Source organism: Martes martes, assembly GCF_963455335.1.
Source record: "Martes martes genome assembly, contig: scaffold_389, whole genome shotgun sequence".
Classification (NCBI taxonomy): domain Eukaryota; kingdom Metazoa; phylum Chordata; class Mammalia; order Carnivora; family Mustelidae; genus Martes; species Martes martes.
The window spans coordinates 30,357-42,847 of NW_027666332.1; the positions used below are offsets into that span (position 1 = coordinate 30,357).

The following is a 12,491-nucleotide window of genomic DNA, read 5'->3' on the forward strand; positions in this document are numbered from 1 at the left end:
AGTATCACATGATTTTCTTGAATCAGGTCTGCAGATAGTATATATAGACATTTAGGGAAATGACACAGAGACTTCCAGTGGCTCCTCCTAACATCTAACTCATTTTATTCTCTCCTCAGCACTATCACTCGTACTTAGAAAACAATGAATGTAAGGAAAGTTAGTTTGCTTCTTATTTGGGAATGTGAGGGTTGTGTATGTTCACAAGGCAGGTGTTCATGTTGTGTCTTCATAATACAGTTATTGAAACCAAGGCTTTCACCTTTAACTTCAAGAGATTTCTACACACCTCTTCATAAGCTCTTGTTTAAAGCCTAAACTAGATTTACTCATTACTGAGAGTTTGGATTAACTGTAAAGAAATTTTTTACAAAAGCCACAATTTATTCAACAGCTGCAACTTCTACCACCAAGTATTAAAATGATCAGTAAGGTACATTATTTCCTATGAGCTATCAAAAGGAGCAGGCAAGTGGCCCAAAGACGATAGGAGGAAGCAAAAGTAGCAAATGGCTTGGTTTTTATTCATCTTCTGGTCTCTACGGGGTCTTAGATGCCTATCAGATCATTGCTGCATGAGTAAATGAATACAGTATGATGAGCTCAATGAAAGACAGATGTTTGAGGATAGTCATGTCTCCACTTTGTGCCCCTCTTCCTCACCTCACTGTATTCATGCCCTGGATGGACAGTTAGCTCAGACAGAAACAATGAGTAGCCTCACTGGGAGCAGCAGAAAAACAAGTGACAGAAACCACCTGCATGACACACAATTTGCTTGTCACAGCAGAAACCAACTTGGGAAACACTTCCATCGGGGGCAGCATCCCTACATTTTATGCCTGATTCACAGACAGCCTCACTCATATTTAATCAAACTTTATTTCTAAACATCCTGTCAACAATTTTATTATTTGTAAATATTTCTTTAAAAGAAGCCAATTCTTAGTCCAATAAAATGATTTTATGACACGCTGAAGCCAGAAAGGGTCAATCATTGGCTTTGCTTGCTTGCCAAGCTGACCATGAACATATTCAGCCAGAGCAGCGGCCACTGAAATACTTGAGTGTAACTCCATAGATCATCTCATGGCTTGATTCGACTTGAGGGAAATTTAACTTCAGAAACAACAAACCTGATGCTTTATTCATTCTTTGAACCATTTATCCCATGTCAACAATTAACATCCAATGGACTCAAAATACTCTCAGGTATATTCTCTAGACAGGTGATCTAGAAAATGATCCATGCCTCATCACCCCATGGCACTTAAAAACATCAGGAATGTGCCTCTGGTATTTTGAGTCTGAGATGATCAAATCATACATTTCAAATCCACTTTTAAAACAAGTGGGGGTTTTGTTGTTGTTGTTGTTGATTGTTTCCTTTGCTATGGAGAAGCTTTTTATCAAAGAGGCAACCCATGGAATGGGAGAAGGTATTCGCAAATGGCACTACAGACAAAAGGCTGATATCCAAGATCTATAAAGAACTCCTCAAACTCAACACCCAAAAAACAGATAATGTCAAAAAATGGGCAGAAGACATAAACAGACACTTCTCCAAAGAAAACATTCAAATGGCTAACAGACACATGAAAAGATGTTCATCATCATTAGCCATCAGAGAAATTCAAATCAAAAACACAATGAGATACCACCTTATACCAGTTAGAAAGGCCAAAACTAACAAGTCGAGAAACAACAAGTGTTGGAGAGGATGTGGAGAAAGGGGAACCCTCTTACACTGTTGGTGGGAATGCAAGTTGGTGCAGTCACTTTGGAAAACAGTGTGGAGATTCTTCAAGAAATTAAAAATAGAGTTACCTATGACCCTGCAATTGCACTATTGGGTATTTACACCAAAGATACAGATGTAGTAAAAAGAAGGGCCATCTATACCTCAATGTTCATAGCAGCAATGGCTACAGTCATCAAACTGTGGAAAGAGCCAAGATGCCCTTCAACAGATGAATGGATAAAGAAGATATGGTCCATATATACCATGGAGTATTATGCCTCCATCAGAAAGGATGAATACCCAACTTTTCTATCAACATAGACAGGACTGGAGGAGATTCTGCTGAGTGAAATAAGTCAAGCAGAGAGAGTCAATTATTATATGGTTTCACTTACTTGTGGAGCATAAGGAATAACATGGAGGACATTCGGAGAAGGAAAGGAAAAGTGAATTGGGGGAAATCGGAAGTGGAGATGAACCATGAGAAACTGTGGACTCTGAGAAACAAACTGAAGGTTTTGGAGGGAAGGGGATGAGGGGATGTGTGAGTCTGGTGGGAGGTATTAAGGAAGGCATGTATTACATGGACCACTGGGTGTGGTACCTAAACAATGAAACTTGGGACACTAAAAAAATAAAATAAAAATTTTTTAAAAAAACGACATTACTTCTAGAGCGCTGGGTGTTATATACAACTGATGAATCACTGAAATCTACCTCTGAAACTAATATACTATATGTTAATTAATTGATCTTAAATAAAATAAAATTTTAAAAAATTCTTAAAAACAAGTGTTTTTTTTGCAACACAGAAAATACACATTTGCTGCCTAAGAATTGAAATAAAATGTATCAATTTCCAAATTATTCTGAGTGGCATGTATTCATTTCCCATTATTTTAAAAATAAAACAGCTTAGTAGACTTTTCCTAATCAAGTTTCCAAAAGATGTGAACATACCAGAGTGCTTTTCTGAGCCTCTGCCAACTTTGTAGCGATGAAGTACTGAATTGGCGCAAGGAGAACAATGACAGCTGCACCAACCAATGCACTCGATCCAAGTAAATTATAGAGCAGAATCACTCCCATTATGATCTAGAAAGGAAACCATATGGAAAAAGGAAAATGAACCACTGCATGAAAGGAAATCTATTTTGGCGAAAATGTACTATTTCTTCATTATTGATTGATTAATAAATACATGTATTTGGAAGTCAAATCAACTAAGAACAGTTGGGTTTTGCTATGTTTTGTTGGGGGAAAGCTAAGTGGTAGGAATTTATTTTTAGTCTGATGATCTGTAAAACGAGTGTCAAACCAAGTTACTGCATGAGGCTGCAGACTGGTCCCCTGATGCTTCTGACCTTCTAAGACAGTCTTCACATTTTTTTCTTGAAAACGTTATCACCCGCTGTAACTGGCATTCCATATTGTCATGGAGCTCTACTAACTTTTCCAGGTAGGAAGGATGGAAAGCAGGAGGCAGCATCATAGTGTAAGTGAGCCCTGGATGGCTGTTTGCAGACTAAAGGAATAATTTGAGCTCCTCACAGCCTCAATGACCCCAGAAGTCACTTGATGACAAGAAGGCTAAGCTTAACTAAAACTACCAGAAAGCTAGAGTTGGTGGTGCCCCGTCATACCTCACTTCCCTTTTTATTTCCCCAAACCCAGGGTTGAACCACTTAAGTCAACCCTCTCTGGTTTGTCACTTTCTTCTTCTTCCTTTAAAAACTTAGGATTTGATCCCACAATCTTTTCTCCCTACTTTTTTTCCTCCAGTAGCTCAGTTTATCATGGCTGAAAATGTCAACTAACAAAATATATCCGTGTAGTTAAAGCATTAAATCCTTGTGTGTTTGCCAATGATAACAGCTTAACAGTGGCCTTTTGGAAACAAGTGCACATATTTATTGCCTAACCAATTGGGCTTTTTAGGGATTCCAGTCAAAATGAAAGTTTCCTTAACGTCACTCATGATGCAGTCTTTCAGAGGAAGCCTAGGATTTGGGGTGCATTTTAAATTACATCATATAGGCAGACACCTACTTGACCTGTGTATAAGTACATATTAATAAAAAGAGACCGAGTATATTTTAAATCTTTCATTGTGTCATGCACAGTGGATGATATACATTTTTATTTGGCTTGGATTTCCATTTAAAACTAAAAAGGCCAACAAAATTTTAAAACTACCATATCTGTATTATTGTATGCATTTTAATAAACATGGCACAGAGGGACAAAGGTGACAGACTGGTTTGAATAAGATCTACAGTTTAAGCTCTATCTACAGGATGCAAAACTCGAGATAACTAAAAATATTCAGCATCACATGGAAGAAAGAGCTGAAAACATTTCTTTTGCTTTTTTTACTCAGTTGGTGGGGAGCAGGGGTGCTGCATCTTTGTTAAAATGCTATTTTCCATTAAAAAAAAGCTAAATTGCCCTCCAGCTTGTTAGTGTTCCTACCACCTAATAAAGTTTGACATTTTATAAAACATCAGCTATTGAAACTATGGAATGGATTACAGCAATTGTTCTACTTTAGACATGCTATGAGAATCTGTCAAAATGAACGGGGTCAAGCCTTGGCTCTGTGAATTGCCTGAATTTGGTCAACAACAGTAACAGCTAACAAATACTGGATGCCCATGAAATGCTAGGCATTATGCTGCATGTGCTACACATATTAACTTAATCTTGACAATTCCAACAATTCTATGAGGCAGATATTATTATCATTCCCACTTTAAAGTTGAGGAAATGAATGTTTTGAGGATTTAAACATTTGTACAAACAGGGTAGAGCAGATATTTGAACCTAAGCAGTAGAATTCCACACCCCACTTTCCTAACTTATGTCAGAGTTCTGAATCTCTGCTTTCTTTCTATAAAAAGAGTATAATAACATCAGCATATTTAAAAAGCTTGCCCTTTACTGAACTAAGTATCTCCTACTCCTTTTGTTTTGTTTCCTGTGCAAATGAGATTACTTATATTGATCTACCTGAACAGGCATTGCCCATAGATTGGGACACAGGAACAAGAACCACATAAGTTGATTGGTTTCAATGGCAACCAAGTTATTGATCTGTCCTAGGGTCATCTCACCCATGGATAAATTAGATGTAGACAGCCTAAGGATTTTATTGTATATCATCGCCTGCAAAAAAGAAAAACAAAAAAAGTACTTGAAGCTCTAAACTTAATCAACACTATATTTATTCACTGTTATTGAAAAGATAACATTTTAAATTTTTCTGGAGAAAAAGGAGGGAAAAAACCTAGAATGCCATCTTCTTAAGTCAACCACTCTCTTCATTTTAGCATAGTTACTGTTCATCCTCAATTACATACAAATTTAATTTTCTGGCAATATAATCAAAATGTATACTCAATTTCAAACATAAGCTCTAGAACAAATTAAAACAGAGATAAAGTTTTTAAAAGTTTTTTCTATTTTTCTTTTTTCTTTCTTTCTTCCTTTCAGCAGCCTCCACACCCAGCATGAAGCCCAACCCAGGCCTTGAACTCATGACCCTGAGATTAAGACCTGAGCTGAGATCAAGAGTCGATGCTTAACCGACTGAGCTACCCAGGTGCCCCCCAAATTCTCTTATTATTACAAAACATTTTAAAAATTCTGGGGGTTACTAATTAGCTCTGTTTCTTTTATTAAGCAGCTCCTAGAAATGTTGTAGTATCAGAGTAAAAACAGAATCGTGAAAAACAAAATTAACTCCACTACACTTCTATCATCGGATGGTATATGGCATTTTCAAAACACAAAGATCGTTCAAAGCTTGTACATACCAGCAGAGCTCCACGGAGGTTAATGCCAGTCTCTATGGTTACATAGTAGGAAGCCTGCAAAAACGTCCTTTGCAGAATAAGGGCCAAAAAAAGAAGAACTGCTAGTACATAAGCATTTTCAAGAAATTCCTTTGATGAAAGCGTTTCTGAAATCTTGTCCCAAAAGAAAAAGACGTAAATTAAAACTGCTCTTTTCATATGCCAGGGGTACAGCTCACATCTAACAATGAGACATGATTTTTAAAAGTAAAAACTCAATGTCTTTATAACAGCAGTGAAATGAGCCACAACAAGGCAATTTTGGCTTTTCTTCATCCTGTCCACAGATACAAACTCAAACTAGTTCAATGCATAAAATCCCAAATTGATCATTAAGATTGCTGGAAATGCCAGATAATAGAAAAAAGGTACACATTAATCTTTAAAAACTTGAGTATATTTTCTGCAAAGATACATTATTCCATCTTGAGATGTAGTAACTGAAGATCAAAATTAATTTAGACTGCAATTTTAAAGTAGAAACCACAAAACTGGTAGTTGGTCAGCAAGACCGCTAATACAGAAATACAACTTCTATAACTTTGCTAATTAAAATATTATTAAAATTATTAAAGTTATTAAAATAACTCCACATAGTTGACTTAATCTTATTTTCGTTTATCTTAATTTGTATTAACAAAATAAATTATAAGCTATAAAATATGTAATGTGGTTATTGACATTGACACTTCCAGGGACAGGACACAACTTATGAAATTGAGTAGGACTATGACCGAAGTCATCATAAGGACATACAAAACTGTTTTTTGATTGTAACAATAGTATGTGGTAACTTGTTAGTTAGAAGTGAGGGGAAGGTAACACTCAAATAAGTACATCATGTCAATCTGGGTAATCTTCATTTTTTACGGTTTAGATCCATTAACTTCTGTTTCTGGTCCCTTCCTCTTCTTTCATGAGGATATACAGAAATGTGTAAGATCTGTTCCTTCTCAGGAAAATGTGTGGTTAATACATGTAAGGGAGAGAGATGATAGAAAAATTCTATGTGGAATGTATGGAATGTAATCAGGTTTATAGGGGTAAAACATCACAAAAGTGCGTTCAATGGTGAAAATATCTGGTTCACTTTCATAATAATTGAGCACGAGTATGTGCAAGTGACACATTGTGAACATAAATATTAACAGTTCACAGTCCTTCTATTTAAAGGGCTTACCAACTAGAAAGATAAGAATATCCATAAATAACATGCTTCATTTAAAGAACATTTATAGCAAGTGCCAAATTGAAATAAACAATGTATTGGATAGTACAAAGAAGAGTCAAATACCAACCAGAACAATCACAAAAGCTTCACTGAGGAGGTGGCATTTGATGTAGGCTTTGAGAATGCATGAAATTTTAGTAAGTGAAGAAAAAAAGGACAGAAAATTAGGTTGAGGGAACAGAAAAGGAAAATTGATGCATAACTAGACTAGAGTTTCTATCTGTGAACCTAGAGAAATCAATTCTTACAAAGAAATTGGGAAGTTCATGATGAGACTTTCTTAAGAACAGTTAATAAAAGACTATATATTTATAACAGCAAATATATAGTATTTTATATTGTATGGCCCCCCAAAAGTAGCAGATTTTCTAATAAAAATATTATAATGTGACTTGCCCTGATCATAATGTGAAACAGGGTGATGCCTTTTATCATATAGGAAAAATGTATAGAGTACAAATCACATTGCTAATGTGATTGGTCACAGCCTTCCCTAATGTACTCATGCTGAAAGTTCTTCAAAGGGTTGCTGAAAAGATCACAGAAAATAATCAATGTGAAAGTTCTGAGCATGGCTTCTGGCACATAGTAGATACTCATTAAATGTTTATAGGCTCTGAATCTGAGAAATAATTTTGTTGAACAGATCCATTCAATGAATGCATAAACATATAATTTTCTCTACAAGGGAAATTATTGTTTTCTTCCTTTTAAATGCATTCAATTCTCTGTAAATAAGCCTGGTTGAACTGTTCAAATAACTGCATTAATAAAAAGGAACACTTACAATGAAATCTGCCAATAATATGTTTCCTTTCAGAAGCACCACAAACTTACCCCTGTTGTGTTATTTGTCCCATTCTGGGTTTCGTTCACACGCTGAACTATTCCAGAAATACAGAGAGGTCCAGCAAAACCCAGTAAGTCTGCAAGATAACGGAATGTGCTACTAAGTAGAATGGGTCGCCCAAAAGCTCTGTACATTGCTAGCCATATAGATGGAGTCCGGTTTGGATGATCTGCTACTTTTTTCTGAAAGAAAGGATAAAAAGCCCAGATGAACCAAACTAAAAATTCAGCACAGCGATTAATCTCAGCAACTGTGGCAATTCCTTCTGATATCTCTGATGATATTTTAAGTTTATAAGTGTTAATGAGTCCCTTTAATATAGTATGCATAATCCATAAACCATTGCATTTTATGCAAACAGTAGCTACTGAACACCTTTTAATGGGATAGAATGAGGAGTAAATAGGTCAGATTTTCAAAAACTTTGCATTATTTTTAGCTGCCAATGGATAACCCAAAATTCTTAAGGTCAAATTAATTTTAATTCTTTTTTGTTTGGAACATGGGTATCTGTCATGAATATTACCAAATGCCATTGTATGGAAAAGAAGGTCATAAAGTGTAAAAATGAAGCTTATTGGAAGACTAGACAAAATTTCTGGAGTTACTCCATCACAAGATATCTATCACAAGCTAAAGATATTTTACTACAAGGTATTTTACCATAAGCTAAACAAAACAGATCATCTCAGCCTCAAATTGTTTCTCTTTCAGGTATTTCCTTTCTCCATGAATAGTAGTCAGTACTGTTTAAAGTTGTGTTAGAGTTGTGTTTCCAAGTTATTTGACAAAGAAATGCAAAATTGAAGAATGGCATATATGTTTAAGCCAACACATGGTTTCACCCATCTTTAGTGGTTTGTTGAAAGGGTTTTAAGACCTGAACAATCATCAAAATTAAGTCTTAGAGAGGAAGTGGATAACTTTTTTTTTAAACTTCCATTGTGAGAAGCCAACTCAGTGGAATAGAATTCGATTGTGTTTCATATTCAATTCCCTATTAGATAAATAATTTGATTTTTTAAAATTTGATTATTTTTAAAAGTTTATTAATGCAAGATGTTAACTCACTAAGTTCAAGCTAATGTGTGTTATAAAGAGTACTCAGAACACTTACACTAAAAAAAAAAAAAAAGAAGAACATTTAAACTATGTGTAGGCTATATTGTTAATCTTTACTTCAGCAAAGGAGTTTTAAAAATATTATGCAATACTTTTCCCAGAGGTGAAACCAAAGAGATGACTCAGGTTCATTTGTAGTAACCATTTCCTGCAATATTAATTTCATAAGACACATTTTTGACATAAAACAGAGGTCATTTTCATCATTTACCATAAATGCTTTGTTGTCTTGATTTATAACAGACAAAAACTGTAGCTGATTCACCATACCTTACCCCTTTCCAATGTTGCCATGAATACTAATTATTTCAATTGCAATAATATTTGTAGATGACGGCCATATAAATTACATCTACCATTGTGGAGAGCACACATGACTATATAAATAATAACGAGACAAATTCTAAATATCCAAAGACTCATATTTAAGGTTTTTAAGGCAATTTCTCAAAGAAAGTACCAGAAGAAACCAATTTTGACAGACACATAGGATGATACATGGAATAGGTAGGTAACTTTATTTAATTCAATTTCTCAAGTCTGAAATACAGGCTCCAAATTTTAGTCAATAATTAATTTAGGGATTTTAGTTTCTTAAATGTGATTATTATATGATTTATTTTTACCTTTATGTAAAAAAATTATTGACCAGATAGTTGAAAAAACTTGATAACAATTCCATGAATTATTAACATTATATGGTAATAAGGATTAGATATACATGATCTTCGAACTTAATTTTTACTTTCCACTTGGTTCCAGAAAAAAAAAAAATAGTGTTCCCTCTATCCCTCCTCTATCTCCTCTGCTGGTATATTCTCAGTGGCCCAATTCACATGACTCAAAATTACTGGGAAAGACATAGGAAGAAAATCTGACCTTTCTTAACCATTTAAGCTTAGTGACTTTATACTTAGCAGACCCATTTTCTTCTTCTTTCTTTCTTTCTTTAAGGTTTTGTTTATTTGACAGAAAGACAGAGAGAGGGAACACAACTAGGGGGAGTGGGAGAGGGAGAAGCAGGCTCCCTGCTGAGTAAGGAGCTGATGTGGGGCTCAGTCTCAGGATCCTGGGATCATGACCTGAGCCAAAGTCAGACGCTTAAAGATTGAGCCACCCAGGCGCCCCAACAGAGCCAGTTTCTACAATTATGGACATGAAAAACAGATATTAAATTACCTTTTGTTCTTCATATGCATCTTTCAGGCAAACATAATTTGTTACCGCCCTCATTGCTATTGGTAATTTTCCAATTGCTTTCAGATCAATAGGTTTTTTATGAGCAGATATGATAAGCGTGTTCATCCACCAGTATGTGGCTTTTGACAACAAATTCACAAATGGTTGAAGAAATCTCACACCCAGATCCTGGAGGTCTTCAGGAGGCTTTACTTTCTGAGGATTCATGAAGAATACATATCTCTGTGGCAAGAAAAATTACACAGAATAATAATTAACCCAATTCTCTTTCCACATATTAAAATAAAATTTTAACCTTTTCTACATTTTCATTTCAGAAGGACAAAAATGTATATTTTAGTACCTCTTACGTTTCTTTGGAAACATTTTTTGAAATAATTTCCCTTAAATGCCAGATTTTATGATTAACGCATTTATGGACAATTCCCCAAAAAAAACAAACAAACAGATTATCTCTTTAAAAAATAGTTATTACTAAGAACCAGTCTTTCATGATAGCCTGTGATAGGGTCAACTAAATAAAGATTTTTACATTATTTAGATTTTTTTTAATGTGTTGACACCATTATTGAGTCACTCTCTGGTAATACGTGGTTTGGCTGATGTTCAGTAACTTCTCCACTATTCCTTACAGCTTGTGACTTGCCATTCAAAGCAAACTCAAAGTGCTCTGGTAGAAAATGAATATTGAAAAATCATTCACAAGTATGTCACACAACATAACAGCATTCTGTGATACAAAACACAAGAAGCATGAGTTTTGACTGTGTGACTTTGGATATAGCTAGTTAACTCTGTAGAAGTTTCTTCAGCAGTGAAATGAGCAAACATATTGTCTTCTTTTCATTTTGAAATTTCTAGAAATACGGTAGTTTGCTTATTAATATAGGTGTGTTTGGGACAAATCATGGATGATGGAATTTCCTGATGAAAACAATTTCATCCATAATATGAACTGAGCGTAGTGTTTGGCACATAACAATCAATCAATATTTACAAATGAATAAATAGATTCTAGGGTCATACTGAGATTTCTGGAACACTAATGGCCTGAAACTTAGTGATTAGTTCAACTTTTATGCACCAAGAGGATATACATTTGTTCATCCTCTTGAATACTAGTAATTTCTAGCTGACTATAATCTTTAATATTGGGGTCTTGAATTCCAGCAATTAAAAAAAAAATGATGAGATACCTACTCTGACCCGAATCACATTGATCTCCACAGCCATGAGGAGTCCATTCAAGATGACCATCATGCCAGTGATGCAGAAACGCAGGTCTGATACTCCCCAACCGGACTGCCAGTACTTAACCAATTTAATGGTTTTTGTAATAAAGGCCATTACCCAATACAGAAATAGGGCTGGAAAAATAAAAAAGAAAAGGAAAAAGATGCAGTCTTTCCCTGATATTTTTTTTTAACTTCACTGGCATTTCAATATAAATATAATGCTTTTTAATAACAAAGATCATTTTAAATATTTTATTTCCACATAATTTTATTTTTTTTAAGAAAACAACACGTATGCCCCAGGGCACTTTTAGAGTTTTGAACTGAAAGTGTGGTAATGACTTTAAAATGCTAGTGCTTCTACTCTGTAGTAGATGGACAGATGTAAAAAGACACGTAAATAGGAATAATCTACACTCCAGAACTTATGTGTAGTTCTGTTGACTTTAAAATTAATTCTATCTCCCGGTCTTTTTTTTTAAGAAGTCCCGATTATACTATATGAAGAATTCACAAGTTGTTATCTGCGACACCGATCTAATAGGTGTCTAATGGTATTACCTGGAATTATGATGGAATGCACACTAGCTATATAACGGGGTTTCTGCTTTACAGATCAAAATTCAAGTAGTAAGTTAACTCTTCTCATGCAAATGGCTTAAAACGCCACACATCTCCACAAAGTGAAGAGAAGAATGATGATCCTACAGAACAAAGCCAAACTTTATGCAGTGGGTTGAGAAAGGTAGGGATCTATACCTTCTCCTAACCACAGCCAGCCTTTCATAACAAATATGAGATGGACATGATTTACTAGAAATCAAAGGTCCAGTATATTTCAAACTTTGAATAAGGGTCAGTACAAGTGAATACGGGTTGAGAAAGAAGAAATCTGAAACACACATGAGACAATCCATTGTATAACACTTATCAGAGTTACTAAAGTTTAAAAGTGGCCACAATTTCCATAGTGAAAAAGAATGGAAACTTTGGCATATAAGCTCATTATCTATCTTGTTCTAGCACAAAATAGAAAATATCAGAATAGATTTGCGGGGGAAGAAAAAGATCAAACTACTGCAACTACATGATACCTAAAGAGACTTCGTCTTGGGGCACCTGGGTGGCTTATTTGGTTCAGCATCCAACTCTTGATTTTGTCTAAGGTCATGATCTCGTAGTCCTGGGATTGAGGCCCACATTGGGCTCTGTGCTCAACACATAGTCTGCTTAGGATTCTCTCTCTCCCTTTCCCTTT

General features: G+C 35.1%; 1 protein-coding gene across 1 annotated transcript in view; it reads right to left on the reverse strand.

The window, feature by feature from the left end:
* LOC308338076 (ATP-binding cassette sub-family C member 9) overlaps positions 1-12,158 on the reverse strand; it is a 42,514-nt gene extending 30,356 nt beyond the window's left edge. The window contains exons 1-6 of the mRNA XM_080831638.1: positions 11,199-12,158; positions 9,978-10,220; positions 7,664-7,858; positions 5,557-5,709; positions 4,751-4,906; positions 2,702-2,836 (exon numbers count right to left, since the gene is read on the reverse strand). Coding sequence (XP_080687764.1) covers positions 2,702-2,836; positions 4,751-4,906; positions 5,557-5,709; positions 7,664-7,858; positions 9,978-10,220; positions 11,199-11,345 — 1,029 coding nt within the window. The 5' untranslated portion in view covers positions 11,346-12,158. The remainder of the gene's footprint in view (positions 1-2,701; positions 2,837-4,750; positions 4,907-5,556; positions 5,710-7,663; positions 7,859-9,977; positions 10,221-11,198) is intronic.
* Between the last annotated feature and the right edge of the window lie 333 nt (positions 12,159-12,491).